At 45.4% G+C, this 22,110-nt stretch overlaps 1 protein-coding gene across 2 annotated transcripts in view; it reads left to right on the forward strand.

Moving 5' to 3' along the window:
* CYB5R4 (cytochrome b5 reductase 4) overlaps positions 1–22,110 on the forward strand; it is a 1,195,924-nt gene that overhangs the window by 909,594 nt on the left and 264,220 nt on the right. For both annotated transcript variants that reach the window (XM_078648153.1, XM_078648152.1), the window contains one exon: positions 21,900–22,055. In XM_078648153.1, coding sequence (XP_078504279.1) covers positions 21,900–22,055 — 156 coding nt within the window. The remainder of the gene's footprint in view (positions 1–21,899; positions 22,056–22,110) is intronic.

The raw sequence follows: 22,110 nt of genomic DNA on the forward strand, positions 1-22,110 counted from the left end.
CTTAATTGGATGTGGTTTATGGCTTGACCTATGGTAAAAGCATTGGATGTTGTGTGAAGATTGGAGGGGTGTTGCATTTATCTTGCAACAGTGCATATGCTTGGAGTGTAGGAGGCGAGTGTAAGATAACGATACGTCAGGTTTGTGAATATATACCTCATTCTCTATCCTAGCCTGCACATCTTCCAGTCATGCATCTGAGAATACCCAAATCGTTACTACCCTCCTGAATTGGAGGGTAGTCCTTGATGATCCTGGATCTTGATGGGAGTGAATTTGCAAAATGAGCAGAGAATTGAGTACCACCACATGTGTTTTCTGACAGTGGCTTAGTGGTGGAGTCAAAGTGGATCAGAGCATCCTTCTTTGGGAGTACATCCCTGCTATTTGTTAACCCCTTCCACGCTCATGACGAGCTGGGCTCGTCATGCAGTAGCCTCCTGCTACGCTGATGACGAGCCCAGCTCGTCATGAATAATGGGGTTCATGGAGTTCCAGCACAGGAGAAAAATCCCCATAGCATTCAAGGTGTTAAAGGAAAGCAGATATGATGCTGTGGATTACATGGCGAACAATACAATAAGCCTTGCTTGAGCTGGGTTAAGCCTTGCTTGACTCTGTGGGTGAATGATCAATTTATGCATGAGTGGGATTGGATATCTAGATCAGTGCAGTGGATGGATAAATGGGTGATTAAGTGAATGGTGCAGCTTATACCTTGATGACAGTATGGATAGATGAATGGATTAATGAAAAGGAGAGGGGTTTGGAGGCGCAGGTAAGCATGTGTGCATGGTGTGTTAGCAGATTGTTATAATGTATAGGTGTGGGTGGATGGAGATCCTGTTTATATATCCATTCACTCAAGTTATTCATTTATTATCTATGTATCCATTTATTATCTATGTAATCATTCACTCATTCATCCAGCTTTACATTCACTAATTCATCAATCCATAGGCACACAGTCATTCATCACTCAGTACATTGACTCACCCATTCACACGTCATCTAACCATCACGTATTTTCAGATTTAGCCAGACCCCACCACACATTTACACACACTGAAAGCCACCAATCAATGAAGATGAACTTTAACTTCTTTACAAAAGGATGCCTATTGGTTTGTTTCTGTAATGCTTACACATCTGTAAAACACCACCGTGTGTGTTTTTGTGGGTGCGTTTGCCAGTCTTGTATGTGTTTAAACTGCTGACCAAGCCTGAACTAGGCATCCATCTTGTGGCACTGATAAAAGAAATACCAATTGTAACCAAGTTACTCATAAAATGATTAAATTGTAGGGGTGGGCTGATCTCGTGGTAGATTACTCTGTGGAATTCTGTGGGGTTACATACAACTCAGTGAGATTCTGTGGAGTTCTGCCAGCAACAGAATTTCAGCACGCTGCGCTGCTCATGCTGATTTTTAGCGCGGGGCCTTGTTCCATGCTGTAAAATTAGTGTGGACGCAACTTAAATGGTAGTGACATGCCGCGTCCGCCTGCATTGAGACGCCATTGTGACAAATGTTGGATTCTCACCAGGTGTGTTTGCTTCAGATATTTTCCAGGTCTATAAGAACCCGTTACAAAAGCGCAAAATAAGATGGAGTTCAATTGCTCTTCGGTAGCCTCTGAACATTGTGTTCTTTCGTGGATAGTTTGCTTTTTATGGCCTCGCCACAACACGTCATACCCTAATAACATGCTTATTGAGGCTTTTATCCCCACAGGCTCTAATAACAAGGACTGCCTGATTAAATTCCCTTCAAAATGCTGAATCCCCGCAGCTGTTCAATTTTTTGAATGATTTCATGTCTTAGACTTGAAATTCAATTTCCGTGCTAGAAAGAGGCACTGAGTACCTGTGTAAATTCATTATTACGAAGTGCCTTATAAAACGATTGGCAGATATCCAACCAAAAAAATGCTTACAAAAGCGTACACAGCTACTGAAAGCATATTATGTGTTAACATGAAAACCGGAGGCTGTATCTACAACATTTTAAAGCTGTCATTTATAGCTATGTATGCAAAAAAAGTTCTGATCTCTATTCGCCGAATTAGGGCTAGAGGAGCTTTTCGATTCTCTTCTCCAATTATGATATTTGAAAGTCTGTTACCATGGGGGATTTTCTCCTTTAGCCACAGCGGGGGAGCGGCTATCTACAGCTGAGAAGGTGATGGACAACAAAGTCGTAGCTTTCTCAAAGGGTTTCATACCCATTGTGCAAGGATAACAATTTTAGGATAAATGTGAAAATAATAGCTGAAATTGCCTAGTCGAACCTATTCTTTCAAAGGGTCTACGGCAAAGAGACTTCACCACATGGAAGAACATGGAAAAAATGAAAATAAAAAAAATATTTGTAAATTTGCACCTGAACTAGAACCTCAGTCCAGTGGGATTTTCCCTGGGCATAATTGTAGTAGTTAAGAGTTTGACATATGCATGAAAATCGATGGTATTTCTAAATTATAATTCACCAAAAAAGATGCTTCTAAATCCCTAAATTTAGTAAACAAAAGTTTCTATTTTTTGGTAAATTGCGCCCTAAATAAACATAACATTTAAAACGTACCTGCTTTACATCATATTTTATCTATCCAGTGTTAACTGTAGGGCTGCATAAGGAGCTTTCAGTATATTCATGGAAGGCAAGTTTTCAAGGAGGTCTAGGAGAAAATGGATGAGGCTTTAAAAAAGGTACTATGCTACAGCTTAAGCAATATATTCGGGTATCAGTAGGTGAAAGGATGAGAGTGGCTAAGACCAAGGAGTCGGTGGGATGGTGGTAACTCATCCAGTGACAGTGGAGGACAAAAGGGAGAATGCAGCAGAGAGAGATGATGTAGGGAGCAGGCAGAGGGACAAAATAAACACAGAAGTCCTGATTTGGAGCTTGGTGGATAGTTATTCCGTCACAATAGGGATGGATATCATGTCCACCTTATTACAAGTGGGAAACTCTGCAGTGCCATGAAGGTTCATTTTCTCACTGTCTAGTAGTTGGATTTGGGTACACATGAGGCATTAGGTGAGGACGTCATTACACCCATCAAAGTGACAGATGGTGGAGGGTTTCTTCTCTGATGCAGTGAAGCTTTCAGAAGGTGCAGTTTGGTTCCACATCCCTGCTATTGGAGGATCCTCAAGGCAATAGATCAGGGAATATTTACCGTATAGAAATAGAGTAAATACCATAATGTTGAAGGAATTGATAGCCCTCTTTAATAATGTAATACGTGATAGAGGCCTCCCCTTCGCTCCGTAACATCGGTAGCATCATCTGTGCTGGTGAAAAGACCTTGGACATGACTAAGTGTCCTGAGTCTGTGTACAGGATAAGGGTGATACCAGGAGAGGTTTATCACTAGAGATCACCATCCTATTAAGCTTTTAAGAAGTTCTGTGTGTTCCACCTATTGGCCACAGGCAACATATTACAAGAGAGGCGACAAAGTATTTTGGCAGAGCTCATGCTAGGAGTAAATGCAATAGAGAGGACAGCACTTAGCTCATAGATCTAATGCTGTGACTATCCATAAACAATTCTGTAAATTAAGTCAATAACTATAACGTTTGTGAATGGATATTTAACAGTGAAACCTAAACAGACCTGTCAGCCTTTGGTTTGGTCTTCCCCAAACGTTTTGCCTTCTCCCATCCTGTTTCCACAAAATCATTTTTTGTTGGCCGTAGGACACCAGCGTTAAAGTGTTGTGCTCGGTCCTATTAAACTTGTTAAAATGGGCTTACAGCCATAGCACATTTACTTTACTTAGTCCCTAGTAGAGTAGTACTACCTGTACCCAGGGCGTGTACATTAAATGCTACTAGTGGGCCTGCAGCACTTATTTTATTACAAGACTGGAGACTCCCATTATGCAATAACCTTATATTGCTGCACCAACATGCAGCCCTTTAAAGAACAACAAATACCTCATAAGGCATTAGAATGTCCAGACAATATATATATCGCCACGGCACACAGTCATCATCCTATTTTATCAGTTGCTCTCTTATCATTCTTCAGCTATTTGTCTTGTCCGTTGATATTTTGTTTGTAATGTACCTCTTAAGGTAGTTACCTTTCGACTATGTTTTATTCTCTCTTGTTTTCAGCAAAGATTATTCACATTATGCTACGCTTTTTGTAAATTAATCGTCATATGCTGATCTTCTATTTCTACATTTACTGTTTAAAATCATTAGTACTTCTTGGGTACCGAACTTGGGATGAAAGAACTGGTGAGACTCCCAACAATTAATGTTCAGCGCTGTGAGAGGGAAATTACGCTTGTCGTTCTTTTGTATTCATGTTCATTAATTGAACATTTTAGTTGCTTTTCAGTTGCCTAATATTATATTATATTTATTTGTGTGCATATTATCCATGATGACATGTAAATGGGAAATGAACTGCAGATTCAATAACAGAAAGGCATTTCCCTTTTTGGAGCGCATTACTAGGTAGGTGGTCTACCTCTGCCTGAGAACCAGCTTGTGTGAAAACTATGAGAACTAGACCACCCCTACCCTGCAGGTTTCCTTGCTTTAAGGGCTCGAGGATATAGCCAGTAAGATGTGAGTTCATAGACAATCACTTATCTTGCACGTATGATTATTTTCACTTCCTTTTTGCTACACATGAACTGGATATTTCTGCGGAAATACCCATAGTCCAGAGCTTTAATTTCATTGAATGCATGCATTTCATGGGTACGTAAAGCCTCTTTATCTGTAGATGTGGCAGAGCCCACGCAAGAACCTTCACACCATGATTTAAAGAGTATTTCTTCCTAAGATGGCCACCACTTGTTTTCATGCAAGGGCACACGCTCATACAAATATACAAATGTGAATTTTTGCAGGGCTATATTCAGTATGTAAGACCGCTCATTGTAAGAACTCTTACCATATAGCTTGCTTTCTGTCCAGGCCCTGTGAGAAAAAGTCCTAAACAAGGGACCTTGCTTGTCACCATGGATTATTCTCTAAAATGAACCGATCCACTTCTTTCTTTGATGTGTCAACATGAGTCTAGCTGCTGAACTTGAAGGGCGCCTTTCCTCAGACAACGCACTTCGCTTTACATACTTGAGAGGATTTTTAATTTTGTTCTAGGTAGGGACATTTCCGAGGGTATGCGTGGAATTGTGTCTGCCTGTCTAGCCGATCACCAAACGCAGACTAGTTGTAAGTCCAAAGCTGCTTCTTGCCATGTTACAGGTACTATCTCAGGGGCATATTACCAAGGGCAAGTATCGCCGCTTTTACGGCAAATTGTGCCGAGAAAGCGGCGATACTGCTAGAGCCCTATTAACAAGGGCATTTTAAAGCCTGGCGCAAGCCCACTTTGCATGTCGGCGATAAACATCGCTAATGACATGCAAAGTGGGCGTTCCCACGTCCAACCACATGTAAAATGTTGTAGGAGGTGGGAACACCCTATTACCTAGGCAGGCGTTGGGAGAGGGAGACCTGCGATAAACTCGTTTATCGCAGGTCTCCCAACGCCTGCTCTGACCAGGTGTTAGGGCATTGATAACATGGGGGAGTGGATCATAAAGCTGAATCCACCCCCCATATTATCAAGGATTTCAATTCGGCTACGTGATGCGTATGGATAATTGCGCACCAAAAAGGCGATGAAATCCGGCGATAGCCGGCGATATGGGGATGTGCGTTTTGCGTTTACTAACACACTTCTTGGTAATATGCCCCTCAGTCTGTATACTCCTGTGATGGATGGGTTCTGTGGCTGCTCCGGCTGAGGCTTTTTGGAGTTTCGTAGAAAGTTTATATCCCAAAATTCTGTATTGCCTCTCTAACCATGAAGCACAGGGGCATCATCCGGGTGTCTCAAACTTAACAGTTTACAGAGACTAATGACCTTCTCACCAAAGATAATAACTTTGACAAGTAACTTGGTGGCAATAAATGATTCACATGCATTGATCCACCCCGAGGGAAGTGGAATGATAGTGTTTAGTATCAGTGTTAGGCTACGCATGAGGACAATAAGCAATATATTCTGCTCAAAATATTTGTCAGTGCAGAGGCTAAAAGCTGTTTTTTCACTACTTAAAAGAGAAAACTTTAAAATGATAACAATAAAAATAAGGATGAAGTTAAAAGTATAGGGTTTTCTATTATTTTCCTGACTCTAGGCAGATGCATTTATTGTTTTACTCATAAATAATCGCCAGCATCTAGATAAAATGATGGGCAATCTGGATTCAGGATGCTAGAATACCTAGCTTGCCTATTACTAAACAGTAAAACAATAAATATATATATATATATATATATATATATATGTATGTATATATTTATATTTATATATTTATATTTATATATCCAAAGAAGATCACTCAAACAAGTAACCAGAGGACACAGTGGGGAACCTTTAGGAGTTCTTTTAATGACAATGCTTGGCATGATGCATTTCGGCTATAGTTTGCCTTCCTCAGATGCCGTTAGCACAATCAGGGTCCACTTCGCCATTTTCCTTTGTAATGCTGAGGCCCTCCCAATAGTAGGAGGTGTTACGGCTCCACTCGATTGGAAACAGCTGCAGTCGGGTAATAGAAGACTGCAACTACCATGATTCCCTGTTTCGTTAAGTACCGCTCCTGGAGTCCGAAGTTCGCTCATGTGAGCGCTGTGTGCCAAGCAAAGGAAGGGAGGCTGAAAGTACAACTTGAACCCCTTTATGACAGTCCAGAAATCCCTTGGGTCCCCAACGCTCTGCCTCACAAACAAAAAAAAATATATATATAATATATATATATATATATATATATCCATGCACACACACTTGTGTGTATATATATATATATATATACATATATATATATATATATTAACTTCAAAAGTGCCCCAAAGCAATGAGAGCGCACACGACTTCAGAGGAAAACCTTCCAGTTTATTTCCGTGCAGAGACAGGCATCAGCTTTCAAAATTAATAAGTGTCCCAACGCGTTTCGAGGCTTTCCGCCTCTTAATCATGGGTGATTAGCAGGAAACAGCAGCAAGACTCTGGAAGCTTGTACTCGCAGCATGCATCATTTAAATACCCCCAGTGGGCTTTGCGCAGTGCGTCATGATCATGCTGGGACTTGTAGTCCATCGACAGAGTCACTCATAATTTGAAGCCTTTCAGTGGGCCCTGCTGTTTGGGTGCTTGTGTTAAATCCATTGTTGCCCACAGTGGGCTTCGAAGCTGACGCCTGTATATATTAAAGCTCCTCCGAAGTGCTGACGAAATAGGCACAGTCCCAGCTCCAGCCTCCCACAGTTGAAGGGATGGTGCAGCTCTCCACGGCAGGGCTGCCGTGTGATCAATTAACTTCAAAAGTGCCCCAAAGCAATGAGAGCGCACACGACTTCAGAGGAAAACCTTCCAGTTTATTTCCGTGCAGAGACAGGCATCAGCTTTCAAAATTAATAAGTGTCCCAACGCGTTTCGAGGCTTTCCGCCTCTTAATCATGGGTGATTAGCAGGAAACAGCAGCAAGACTCTGGAAGCTTGTACTCGCAGCATGCATCATTTAAATACCCCCAGTGGGCTTTGCGCAGTGCGTCATGATCATGCTGGGACTTGTAGTCCATCGACAGAGTCACTCATAATTTGAAGCCTTTCAGTGGGCCCTGCTGTTTGGGTGCTTGTGTTAAATCCATTGTTGCCCACAGTGGGCCTCGAAGCTGACGCCTGTATATATTAAAGCTCCTCCGAAGTGCTGACGAAATAGGCACAGTCCCAGCTCCAGCCTCCCACAGTTGAAGGGATGGTGCAGCTCTCCACGGCAGGGCTGCCGTGTGATCAATTAACTTCAAAAGTGCCCCAAAGCAATGAGAGCGCACACGACTTCAGAGGAAAACCTTCCAGTTTATTTCCGTGCAGAGACAGGCATCAGCTTTCAAAATTAATAAGTGTCCCAACGCGTTTCGAGGCTTTCCGCCTCTTAATCATGGGTGATTAGCAGGAAACAGCAGCAAGACTCTGGAAGCTTGTACTCGCAGCATGCATCATTTAAATACCCCCAGTGGGCTTTGCGCAGTGCGTCATGATCATGCTGGGACTTGTAGTCCATCGACAGAGTCACTCATAATTTGAAGCCTTTCAGTGGGCCCTGCTGTTTGGGTGCTTGTGTTAAATCCATTGTTGCCCACAGTGGGCCTCGAAGCTGACGCCTGTATATATTAAAGCTCCTCCGAAGTGCTGACGAAATAGGCACAGTCCCAGCTCCAGCCTCCCACAGTTGAAGGGATGGTGCAGCTCTCCACGGCAGGGCTGCCGTGTGATCAATTAACTTCAAAAGTGCCCCAAAGCAATGAGAGCGCACACGACTTCAGAGGAAAACCTTCCAGTTTATTTCCGTGCAGAGACAGGCATCAGCTTTCAAAATTAATAAGTGTCCCAACGCGTTTCGAGGCTTTCCGCCTCTTAATCATGGGTGATTAGCAGGAAACAGCAGCAAGACTCTGGAAGCTTGTACTCGCAGCATGCATCATTTAAATACCCCCAGTGGGCTTTGCGCAGTGCGTCATGATCATGCTGGGACTTGTAGTCCATCGACAGAGTCACTCATAATTTGAAGCCTTTCAGTGGGCCCTGCTGTTTGGGTGCTTGTGTTAAATCCATTGTTGCCCACAGTGGGCCTCGAAGCTGACGCCTGTATATATTAAAGCTCCTCCGAAGTGCTGACGAAATAGGCACAGTCCCAGCTCCAGCCTCCCACAGTTGAAGGGATGGTGCAGCTCTCCACGGCAGGGCTGCCGTGTGATCAATTAACTTCAAAAGTGCCCCAAAGCAATGAGAGCGCACACGACTTCAGAGGAAAACCTTCCAGTTTATTTCCGTGCAGAGACAGGCATCAGCTTTCAAAATTAATAAGTGTCCCAACGCGTTTCGAGGCTTTCCGCCTCTTAATTATGGGTGATTAGCAGGAAACAGCAGCAAGACTCTGGAAGCTTGTACTCGCAGCATGCATCATTTAAATACCCCCAGTGGGCTTTGCGCAGTGCGTCATGATCATGCTGGGACTTGTAGTCCATCAACAGAGTCACTCATAATTTGAAGCCTTTCAGTGGGCCCTGCTGTTTGGGTGCTTGTGTTAAATCCATTGTTGCCCACAGTGGGCCTCGAAGCTGACGCCTGTATATATTAAAGCTCCTCCGAAGTGCTGACGAAATAGGCACAGTCCCAGCTCCAGCCTCCCACAGTTGAAGGGATGGTGCAGCTCTCCACGGCAGGGCTGCCGTGTGATCAATTAACTTCAAAAGTGCCCCAAAGCAATGAGAGCGCACACGACTTCAGAGGAAAACCTTCCAGTTTATTTCCGTGCAGAGACAGGCATCAGCTTTCAAAATTAATAAGTGTCCCAACGCGTTTCGAGGCTTTCCGCCTCTTAATTATGGGTGATTAGCAGGAAACAGCAGCAAGACTCTGGAAGCTTGTACTCGCAGCATGCATCATTTAAATACCCCCAGTGGGCTTTGCGCAGTGCGTCATGATCATGCTGGGACTTGTAGTCCATCAACAGAGTCACTCATAATTTGAAGCCTTTCAGTGGGCCCTGCTGTTTGGGTGCTTGTGTTAAATCCATTGTTGCCCACAGTGGGCCTCGAAGCTGACGCCTGTATATATTAAAGCTCCTCCGAAGTGCTGACGAAATAGGCACAGTCCCAGCTCCAGCCTCCCACAGTTGAAGGGATGGTGCAGCTCTCCACGGCAGGGCTGCCGTGTGATCAATTAACTTCAAAAGTGCCCCAAAGCAATGAGAGCGCACACGACTTCAGAGGAAAACCTTCCAGTTTATTTCCGTGCAGAGACAGGCATCAGCTTTCAAAATTAATAATTGTTCCAACGCGTTTCGAGGCTTTCCGCCTCTTAATCATGGGTGATTAGCAGGAAACAGCAGCAAGACATGGTCAGTGACATCACTCATGACATCACTGATGACATCTCACCTTGCCGTGCACGAGCTTCATGCTGATTGGCTGCCACTGTCTGTCAACACTCCAAAACAGAAATGGATGGCAGCCATCTTGTGCCTCAGTAGACTGAGGCACAAGAAAGCAGAAAAAAAGTGTAGAACTTAAAAAGGGGGCAGGGTAGAAGCACCCTGACCCCCTAGGCCCCTTTTTTACACCTCTCTGCAGCGCAGCCCTCGGGCGTGTTTGCAGAGGGGGAACTAATTCCCCTTGCATACTGGGGGTCCCTGGGAGGCAACTAGCCCACCAGGAGCCTCCAGTATATGCCAGGGGGCTCCGTTGCTTTGCCCCAGAGGGCAGCGGTCCCCGGGGCAGTGTGGGGGGGATTGGGCACCCCCACACTTCTTTATCACTATGCCCCCACAATTTGGTCCCCCTGGGGGGTAATTCTTAAATAAACATACCGGGTTTTTAAAAAAAACATTTTTGGCCTTGGGGGTCCTTGTGAGACCCCATGAGCAGGCCTAGGGGGTCAGGGTGCTTCTACCCTGCCCCCTTTTTGAGTTCTAAAACTTCTCGAGCACAAGCTGCATGCTCATTGGCTTTCAACACTTCAAACCAGGAAGTGTTGGCAGCCATCTTGTGCTCGGTAGACTGAGGCACAAGAAAGCAGAAAAACAAACGTGTAGAACACAAAAAGGGGGCAGGGTAGAAGCACCCTGACCCCCTAGGCCTGCTCATGGGGTCCCACAAGGACCCCCAAGGCCAAAAATGTTTTTTTTTAAAACCCGGTAGGTTTACTTAAAAATTACCCTCCAGGGGGACCAAATTGTGGAGGCATAGTGATAAAGAAGTGTGGGGGGTGCCCAATCCCCCCCACACTGCCCCGGGGACCGCCGCCCTCCGGGGCAAAGCAACGGAGCCCCCTGGCGCATACTGGAGGCTTCTGGTGGGCTAGTTGCCTCCCAGGGACCCCCAGTATGCAAGTGGAATTAGTTCCCCCTCTGCAAACGCGCCCGAGGGCTGCGCTGCAGAGAGGTGTAAAAAAGGGGCCTAGGGGGTCAGGGTGCTTCTACCCTGCCTCCTTTTTAAGTTCTACACTTTTTTTTCTGCTTTCTTGTGCCTCAGTCTACTGAAGCACATGATGGCTGCCATCCATTTCTGTTTTGGAGTGTTGACAGACAGTGGCAGCCAATCAGCATGAAGCTCGCGCACGGCAAGGTGCGCGCACGGTGCGCGCACGGTACGCGCACGGTGCGCGCACAGTGCGCGCTTATAGATATATCATTGATTTCAACTTTAATTTTCTCAGGCACTACTGGAGGGATTTACACTACTTAACCAAAAGCGTGATCTGCGTACCAGACTCCACCATTTTGCCAAGTTTGGTGTAATTCCGTTCAGCGGTTCGGGCTGTAGCCGTGTCTAAAGGTCCTATGGAAATTAACATGGGGAAAACACGTTTTGGGACCCCCCTTTTTTCTCGGCCCCCGCTTGACGAATCTACCCGAGACTTTCAGGGAAGGAGTGGAGCGGAGCTGGCCAAAATTTTGGAAAATTACACACAAATTCCTCAACCGGCGCCAGAGTTATTCCCAATAGAATGTTGCGGATTTCCTATGGAAACTAGGTCCTAACTATAACTACCTACTGGCGACCGCCAGTAGGTAATATATATATATATGCAAAAAAGAAGCTGAGAACTATGGGTAGTTCTCAAGGTTAGGTGGGAGAGCACCCTCAACATCAGCAACACTCCAGATGTGCTCACTTCAAATGTCTGCTTTTCTTTCAAAGTCTGTAAGCATAGGATTAGCACAGTGTCATCCACACTGAGATAGAAAGGGGCAAAGGGCCAGATGTAGGTAATCTCAATTTACCTATTCTTAAACACCGAATTTTACCGATTCAGTATTTAGGAATAGGTAAATGGGATGTGGATAATTTTTCGGTAAAAATTACCGAATCAGTAAGATTCGTAATTGAGAATCTGTATTTACCGATTCGGTATTTACCAATTCGGTATTTACTGAATCGGTAAATACCGATACAGTAATTCCCACTCATTCCTATGGGCCTGGAGGCCCATAGGAATGAATGGGAATTACTGATTCGGTAAATACCGATTGGGTAAATACCGAATCGGTAAATACCGAATCGGTAATCGGGGGAACCCTTTCAAGGATGGCAAGGTGTTACATTGACACCCTGTTGCACCCCTGAATAGTGCAAAAGTGCACATGTGGCACACATACATGCTCTAAGGGCATGTATGTCTGCCACATGGCACTGAATAAAAAGCAAAAAATTGCTTTTTAAAAGGAATTTGTCTTTTACTACCGACTAATAGTTGGTGGTAAATAACGAATCCTTAAATGTAAGAAGCACTCACTTGCGTGCTCCCTACATTTCAGGATTCGGTAATTTACCGAATTGGTATTTTAAGAATTCGGTAATTTACTGATTTCTTAAATTACCGATTCGGTAAATTACTGAATCCTGAAATGTGGCTACATCTGAAAAGCCTAATACCGGTCGGTAACGGCCGAAATTCGGTAATTTCGGCTGTTACCGACCAGTATTAGGCTTCCTACATCTGGCCCAAAGTATTTTACCAATTTTTACAGCAAAGACTTTAAGCATAGGATTAGCACAGTGCTGTGCTAATCCTATGCTTAAAGACGTTGCTGAGTGTCGCTGTTGTTGATGGTGCTCTATACAGGAGATGCTTTCCACCTAAACTTCGTAATTACCCAGAGTTCTCTGCTTCTTTTTTGCGTAATGTGTGCATCACTCTATGCCTAAAAGGGTTTTGTTTTGATATATATATATCCATAAATATTGGTTCATGAGTTTGAGAAAACCACATATCATACTCAAAAGTCCATTTACAATCTTTTATTTGAAATTTCTCTTTCTTTGGTATACATCTTCCTCAGTTCAACATGAAATATTTGTTCAAGCCTTCATACATTTATCACAATTCTTCATCATTAGTTCTGACAAAAACAGCCTGTTCTTCATCATTAATTTTGAGTACGATATGTGTTGTTCTCAGACTCATGAACCAATGTACTTAGTCCCTGTGAGGGTAGGAAGAGTACAGATGTTGTGTTTTAATCTTCAAGCTGTCGCTTCCACAATAAAGCGCTGAATTCTACCCCCCCTGCGTGTGGCTTCTTTGAGGGGACACCTCTGTTGCTTGGAATTGAATACGGCCAGTCCTGCCGTGAAGGAAGCCCCGCCACATGTGAAGTGGACCTTGCTGACGCCAGCTGGTGGACAGCAGTGTGTTGGACAGGAGGGGCACTGCACAAGCTTTACAGGACATCTTGGATTTTTCAGGACATGCTATCGACCCACTGGGGGTTTCATTGGGTCTTACATGGGCACCGAACATACGACTCACATGAGGATGGCTTTAGAGCACTACGAGGACCAGCAGCCAGCAGTACTGGTCACGCCCATTAGGACGGGTCCATTCAGTATATTAATGTGCTCCTTTTGTTGTGCGTGTGCCTGTGGACTCTGCCCATGAGGAAGTGCAATCTGTGCACAAAACGCATCGGGCTCAAGAGCACAGGTGTTGTGTGCTGATCTTCAAGCTGTCGCTTCCACAATAAAGCTGTTGTGTACCTTAATTTTGTGGGTTTCCCTCCCTTAGTGTATTTCTGTGAGATTCTCACCATTCCTACACACCTTGCACTTATTGCATTAGATTAAACCTTCTCTCGGTTGTAACCAAGTACTTCTCTCAATTCTCACATCACTCTTTACCAACTTGTCCCTCATGGATTCAGCTTTTCTAAAAGTTGTCATGGGTCTCCTAGATATATCTGTTCCTATGAGTGGATCACTTCTCAACAGATGCCAATGCTCATGCAATATTCTCCTTAATTTTTGATGGTAGGTGTGATGAACCTCTGCTCTATCTTGCCTCTGTCACGCTTACCTTTGTTTCTGAACAGAATGCTGTCTCTCAAAACTATTTCTGTTCCGTTGCTAGCTTCTGTGAGAGTTTTTGTCCTATACCCCTGTTCTTTAAACCTCCTTACCTTACCATGTCTTCCTGCACTGCCTTGTATCTCTGGTCTGTGCTGCATATCCTCCTAACTCTTAAGAATTCACCATACTGCTGCTGGCTCTGGGCATTTTGCCCTGCATTTTAATTTCCCTCCTCACTTGCACCATAATCTGTGCCCCTCACCGCCGTTTGGGCGGGTCTGGTCCTGGGGTGGGTGCCTTGCTCGTTTTGGCAGACATCTTTGAGTGGGGTGAGTGGAGTAAGGTGATTCCACCTACCAGCGCTTCAGTGCGCAGGCGCCGCCTGGGAACATCTATTTAGGCGAGTCCCTCCCACTCTCAGCCCCTGACAAGGTAGCTGCTGCCTGTAAGAGCGCTTTGTGCGTTTTTGCAGGAAAAACGCTGTTTTAACTTTTTTCTTTGCATTTGCTGGCTCTGGGCATTTTGCCCTGCATTTTAATTTCCCTTCTCACTTGCACCATAATCTGTGCCCCTCACCGCCGTTTGGGCGGGTCTGGTCCTGGGGTGGGTGCCTTGCTCGTTTTGGCAGACATCTTTGAGTGGGGTGAGTGGAGTAAGGTGATTCCACCTACCAGCGCTTCAGTGCGCAGGCGCCGCCTGGGAACATCTATTTAGGCGAGTCCCTCCCACTCTCAGCCCCTGACAAGGTAGCTGCTGCCTGTAAGAGCGCTTCGTGCGTTTTTGCAGGAAAAACGCTGTTTTAACTTTTTTCTTTGCATTTGCTGGCTCTGGGCATTTTGCCCTGCATTTTAATTTCCCTCCTCACTTGCACCATAATCTGTGCCCCTCACCGCCGTTGGGGCGGGTCTGGTCCTGGGGTGGGTGCCTTGCTCGTTTTGGCAGACATCTTTGAGTGGGGTGAGTGGAGTAAGGTGATTCCACCTACCAGCGCTTCAGTGCGCAGGCGCCGCCTGGGAACATCTATTTAGGCGAGTCCCTCCCACTCTCAGCCCCTGACAAGGTAGCTGCTGCCTGTAAGAGCGCTTCGTGCGTTTTTGCAGGAAAAACGCTGTTTTAACTTTTTTCTTTGCATTTGCTGGCTCTGGGCATTTTGCCCTGCATTTTAATTTCCCTCCTCACTTGCACCATAATCTGTGCCCCTCACCGCCGTTTGGGCTGGTCTGGTCCTGGGGTGGGTGCCTTGCTCGTTTTGGCAGACATCTTTGAGTGGGGTGAGTGGAGTAAGGTGATTCCACCTACCAGCGCTTCAGTGCGCAGGCGCCGCCTGGGAACATCTATTTAGGCGAGTCCCTCCCACTCTCCGCCCCTGACAAGGTAGCTGCTGCCTGTAAGAGCGCTTCGTGCGTTTTTGCAGGAAAAACGCTGTTTTAACTTTTTTCTTTGCATTTGCTGGCTCTGGGCATTTTGCCCTGCATTTTAATTTCCCTCCTCACTTGCACCATAATCTGTGCCCCTCACCGCCGTTTGGGCGGGTCTGGTCCTGGGGTGGGTGCCTTGCTCGTTTTGGCAGACATCTTTGAGTGGGGTGAGTGGAGTAAGGTGATTCCACCTACCAGCGCTTCAGTGCGCAGGCGCCGCCTGGGAACATCTATTTAACGCTCATCCCCTAGCGCAGCGGGATCGCGCAGCGGGCTTGTCCTCGCGTGGCCGGAGTCGTGCCAGAGTCCTGCCCGTCTGCGCCCGTCCGCGCTAAGGACGCGCAGGACGTCGCGGGATTCTGGTTGACGGCTAGTGTGCCATTCTTATGCTGCCATGCTGACTTACTCGCGTGAGTGCCTGTATACTATCGGTCAGGTGAGTCCTTGCTGCATCCATCCACCAGTGCATCCGCTACTTAGCCCTTATCAGTGCCCCTGTAGAGGGTGGGATCTTGACTGTCCGAGGCTTTTACCTCGGAACAATCTTTTGGCTGCTCGCCGTACTAGAGACTCCCCCTCTTCTTTGCGGATCCTGAACCTTAATGTTAGGTCAGCTTTAAAACATCATCAGAACATCTATGACCTCATTGAGGAGGAAGCCCCGGACATATTTGCCTTAACTGAAACCTGGCTCCAGGATGTGGACAATGCTATCCCCAACCTAGCTTGCCCCCCTGGCTATTCTATGTACACCTTGAATAGATCGTCCAGAGGTGGGGGTATAGCCCTAATAGTAAGATCTAGCTTTCCCTGTGTGTGGAGCGCCGTTAATATCTCTGGATGTGAAAGTGCCTTGTTTAAGGTCTCTGTCTGCCCTGAGTTCACGCTCTCCGGGATGGTCGTGTATCGTCCGCCCGGCAGCGATGTGGGGTTTAGAAATGCTTTCCCCGACATTGTTGGCCCTTTGATCGCAGACTGTGCCAACTTCTCCATCATGGGGGATTTAAATCTGCATTTTGACACCCTCTCAGGTCTGACAGTGCGTACCGTTATTTCTGACCTAGAGGCCTTTCAACTTGCCCAGATGGTTTCCCAGTCGACCCATATTGGGGGACATATTTTAGATCCCTTTTTCACTAATTTACCGGAGATTAAAACCATCTCTATTCTACCGGTAGAATGGTCAGACCATTTTTTGGTGTCCATTCGTTGTCCTGTCTCAGCCACCGTTTCTAGCTTTTCGGCTAGGCGGGTACCGAGGAGAGCTTGGCATAAACTGAGGTTAGAAGACTTCCATCTTCTTCTACAAGAGGAGCCGCTGGGTTCTTTGACGGATGTAGAAAAGGGGTATGACCTCTTCTGTTCCTGGATCACCAGGGCTCTTGACTCGTTGATACCTATTGTATCGTCTAAAGTCAACTCTAGAGAGTCAAGCCCCTGGTACGATGGCGCCCTTCGTGCCCTGAAGGGAGCCTGTAGACGGGCGGAGAGGGCCTGGCGTAAGACCTATGGGGCTGATTTAAAAGCTCAATATGCCAGGTCCGTAAAGCTCTACCATCGGGCTATTTGCCGAGCTCGAGCGGCTTTTTATGCTGCAGAATTCAGGAACAGTGCTAATCCGTCGAAGGCCATTTTTAAGGCCGTAAAAGATCTTATGGCAAAGCGGACGACCTCCGTGACTGTAACCTCTCTCTCCCACTGTTAATCCCTTGCTGCATATTTCTTGGGGAAGGTCCAAGCTATATACCGGACATTCTCTAGCATAGGGCCCGGTTGGGAGAGTACCAGTGGGCCACCTCATCAGTCTACTCTGCTTGCCTTCCCCCTTCTTACCACGGATGGGTTTGACAAACTTGCGTTGCAGATCAAATCTGGATCTCCCTCTGATCCAGTAAGGCCTGCTCTCTTCCGAGATCAGGCTTTTATAGGACGCTTGGCTGTGCAGTCCCTTGTCAACCTTTCCTTGGAATCTGGCGTAGTGCCAGTTAGGTGGAAGCAAGCTGTGGTGTCCCCAATTATTAAAAAGCCCTCACTGGACCCGTCTAAGCCTGAAAGTTACCGTCCCATCTCGCTGCTACCCTGGCCGGCAAAGATCGCAGAGGCCCATGTCAACTTAGCCCTGTCTGAACATCTTGTCCGGACCAATGCCCTTGACCCCACACAAAACGGCTTCCGTGCTGGTCACAGCACGGAGACCGCGTTACTTGTGATGGTGGAACATCTCCGTGCAAGGCTGGATGCTGGTCAAACGGCGGCGCTTATATTGTTAGACCTTAGCGCCGCCTTTGACACGGTATCTCACAGCATCCTCCTGCATCGGCTTGAGGAGTATGGCATTGGTGGCCAGGCGTTGCAATGGTTCCGCTCCTTCCTCGACGACCGCTCCTTCTGTGTTGCCATTCCTCCCTTCAAGTCCAAGATCCAACCACTGGCCATGGGGGTCCCGCAGGGGTCCTCGCTGAGTCCCACGTTGTTCAATCTTTACGTGAGACCGCTGGCTGATGTCGCTAGGCAGTGGGGCCTAACTTTGGTCTCATATGCCGACGACACACAGCTGGCGGTTACTCTCAGCGGGGACGCGGAGACTGAGGCCCCTAGGTTTCAGTCTGGACTGAAGGCGGTGGCTAGCTGGTTGACAGGTAACTGTCTCCAGCTAAATGCCACAAAAACAGAGGTGATGGTTGTCGGCAAGGGAGTGGAGCTGTGGGGCGATCAATGGTGGCCTACAGAGCTGGGACCCACTCCAACCCCGGTGTTGGAGGTGAAAAATTTGGGGGTCTGGCTGGATGCGGGCCTCACTTTTGTAGGGCACACCAAAAAAACTGCTGCCTGCTGCTTCGGTCTGTTAAGAGGTTTGAGACCTGTTCTCAAGTTCTTCGATGCCCCGACCAGGCAGCTGATGATCCAGGCAACCATCATCTCTCGCCTGGATTATGCTAGCTCTCTTCTGGCCGGGGCCAACCAGGCCGAGCTAACTCGTCTGCAGCGGGTTCAGAATGCTGCGGCGAGGGCGATTGTCGGCCTGCCCAGATTCTGTTCGGTGACAAATGTTTTGCGCTCCCTACATTGGCTTCCGGTAAGGAAGCGTATCCTCTTTAAGGTGCTGTGTCTTGCTTTCAAGATCTTGAGAGGTATAGGCCCGGAAATTTTATCCAGCTGTCTTTCCTTCTATGTTCCCACCCGCACCCTCCGCTCCCAGGGTCTGGCCCTCGCTGTGGTCCCCAGATTCAGGCTTAGTCGTATGGGTGGCCGCTCTTTCAGTGTAAAAGCTGCAGTAGCGTGGAACTCCCTACCTGTGGAAATTCGCTTATTGGAGGATCTTTTGACCTTTCGGAGGGCTATAAAAACATTCCTGTTTTAAATTGTTTCTTTATGTAATATTATTCTCTCGTTGTGTTATGTACTACCTTGTCTCTGCGCCGGGACGCTCCTTGGCTGGAGTATCTGTGCGCATAAGAAATTAATATAACATAACATAACATAACATACGTGTGCATTCTTTTGAGGCTTGGGTGGAAGCTTTTAGCATGTAGTGTGCTATTCCCTGCACTATGTTTCCTGAATAAATTAGGGACCAATTGTTGCTCATTCACCTCAGCCTAGATATTCCAAAAATTCTACTTCCTTGGCACTGATGTGACTAGTAAATTTCAGGTTCAGAGGGTTGGAGTTGATCTCTGTAACACACGCCTCTGCTGTATCTTTGCTGCCTCTCCATACTACAAAAATGTAATCTATGAAGCGCAGCTTCAATGTAATTTGGCTATTATACTAAGTAAGGTCCTTTCAGCAAGAAATGCAGGAAACGTGACCCAGTGGCTGAACAGGACATCCAGAAGAACTTCAACAGATAGAAGGCTAACCAGAGTGAAGTCAAAGCTTTCAATAAGAATAAAAGTAACAAAGGATGTTAACAATGGGTGTAACATGGGTGATTATTATTATCCCATGTCTATGTTTTAAACCAATTATTTGCTACTTTATACTTATTCAGTTTCTTGCTCTAACATCTGCAGCATAACTATCTTTGATTCTGAAATATAAGGTTTTGAACAAAAAAAAGCATGGGACAAACCCACCATCAGAATAGTTCCTTGTAAATCGTTACCTAAGATGTAGGCTTTAGTAGCTATAGTCCTGCACCAGAGTGCACAACAAATGTACTCGTATCTAAATGGGCTAGTCGGAAGACCATGCATATCTAACAAATTAAGGGTCTGAATTAGAGTTTGGTGGATGGGTTACACTATCACAAACATGACAGATATACAGCCCACCTTATTATAAGTTCCTTATATCCTATGGCACTTGTAATGTGATGGCCAATATATCTAGCCCATTTGTGATAGTGTACTTGTCCTGTACTCTAGATCAGGCTCTATTTTTGCACTGAAAACTCCCTAAAGAAACCTAAAAAAGCCTGGTCTTTTTCTAATAAATTTGGAGCAATTGAACCTTGCATAAGGCTGAGTCGCACAGAAAACCCAGGTAAAAACTGATAAAGACAAAGTGTTGGCATACAATAGAGGAGAAAACAGAAACCTTCTGGCATAAAGGGCCTTGACATAATATCCAAGGTAGATATCCCCAAATCCTAGGATATAAGGCTAAGCAAGTCTTTCAGTTTCAGATGCAGCCTGTTCATATTTTGAGCCTTCTGTGGAGGCCGGCTAGGTAAGAATGGAAGAACCAGATTGACATCCCAGAGGAAGTTGCTGCAGGAAATAGGGTGTCACTGTAAGCAAGTGCTTTATGTAAGTCAACTGATATGTTCACCCCTCCTTCAGGAATGCAGTCATCTGGAAGAAGACTAGTGGAAATGGCAGTTAAAACATTTCTCTCCAACACTACTTTCCCAGTAAGGTAATTTTACACATGCTCCATGCAAGTAATGTTAATGTTGTTTTATTTTGTTTTACTATTCCTTAGAACAGAAAAATGTCATAACAATGGCAAGCTGAGAAAGAGACATGTGTTTTGGGATGGGCAATATTCCTTACTAATGATTAATAGCAAAATACCTTTTTTTTTCTTGTCAAGATATTTTGCAGTCAAAATGGTTTTGCCAACATCTGTAGTAGTTTGACAGCAAATGTAAAAAAAAATGTAAATTGATACTTGTATAGCGCACTACTCACCCGCAAGGGTCTCAAGGCGCTTGTACGAATACCGCTGTGGAACCCATCCTGGCTTTCCCTGTGAGGTGTCCACTCCTGGGCACCCCCAAGGTGGAGGCCAGGCATCCTTAGCATTGTGAGGGCCGTTGTGGAGATTAAACAAGCTATTGCCCAGAGTTGCAGAGTGGGACTCCATGATTGGAATAGGAACTGAGGCGAAAATAATCAGGTCCGTGGAATTTTTGAGCCTAAGACCCGCCGAGGCGGGGAATTGAACCCTGGTCCCAGGCTAGACCTCTGCATCAGGGTCTAACCATTGAGCCACACTTCTCCACAGCCATTTTAATTGTCTCCTACTTTAAAAGGATTGAATCATTTTTGGCGTACATCTTTCTTTAGCAGTTTCTGTCAGTACAATCAGACAATGCTATAAGTGTTTGCAAAATTAGTCAAAACGTATGGTGTCTTGGCAATGATAAAGAATATTCACATAGTCGTAATTTGTGGAGAGAGAGAAAGCCAGAGAAAATAGTTTGCTAAAATATTGTTACTAGATTATTTTGATACACAGGCTTAAATCCAATGGTGTGGGATGGCACTCATGTACAAGGCCTACTAATGGAAGATCTTCTGCACTAAGAGTCACCTGTTTTAATAGATGTAAACTCTTAACCCTCATAACCCTCCTGTCCTGTGTATCTACTGTTGGACCTGACATCTTTGGCATGGTTTCCCCAACCTGGGGCAGAACATTTGAAAAGTGCATAAATATATGGATATTACTGAGGGAAGTAATATGTCATGAATAAGTAAAACAGCAAAACAAGTACATGAATTAAGAAGAATAAAAATGATTGAACATATGAGTTGAACTTTATTGAACATATTTATTGGAGTGCGATATACATACATACTTTACACATTACCTCTAAATTAAGCCTGACTGTTTTTGTGACAAGGTACCAGTGGGTTGGTCACAGATTAACATCAGATTAATTTGCAGTTTGCTATGGTTCATCCTGACAATGATTGTGGTTGCTGCTTGAGTAGGGTTTGACACCCTCAATCAGTAACCCAGTTTCTTACATCCATCTTTCTCGGAAGCCAACATCCTCTCCATTCTCCTTGATCACACTCATTCCTTTCTGCCAACCTCCATCTTCTATATGTTGTGCTCTCTCACTTTCTACTCCCTACAATGTTCTTAAAAAGGCCATTGTTCTCTGATAATACAGCACCATATCTTCTGTTGCTAGAAAGTAAAATGTATTTACTAGATGAGCTGACATAGTCCAGTGTGCTATAAATTGCATAGACTAGTATACATTTATTTAGAAGAAATAGAACACCGATATTGGTATCCTACAGTGTTTTTTTCATAGCCACTTATGATTGCAACAGCTTGCTATAGCAAATGTTTGTTTTATTCTTCCCTGCTTGCCTGGTAATGACCTGATGATATGTTTTTTTGCAGGTATAGAGATGGTCAAGCCATATACTCCAGTGTTCAGTTCCTTGCAATATAATTCCCAAGTACCAGCATCCAAGGCGGACGCTAGAAAAATCTTCCTAATGATCAAGATCTATCCCACTGGTGTATTCACTCAGCACATTGACAGTCTTCAGATAGGTGAGAGTTTTGGGTCCTCAGTACAACACCTAAATGTCATTTTGTCAATGACTGC

This window comes from Lissotriton helveticus, chromosome 6, assembly GCF_964261635.1.
Source record: "Lissotriton helveticus chromosome 6, aLisHel1.1, whole genome shotgun sequence".
NCBI lineage: Eukaryota > Metazoa > Chordata > Amphibia > Caudata > Salamandridae > Lissotriton > Lissotriton helveticus.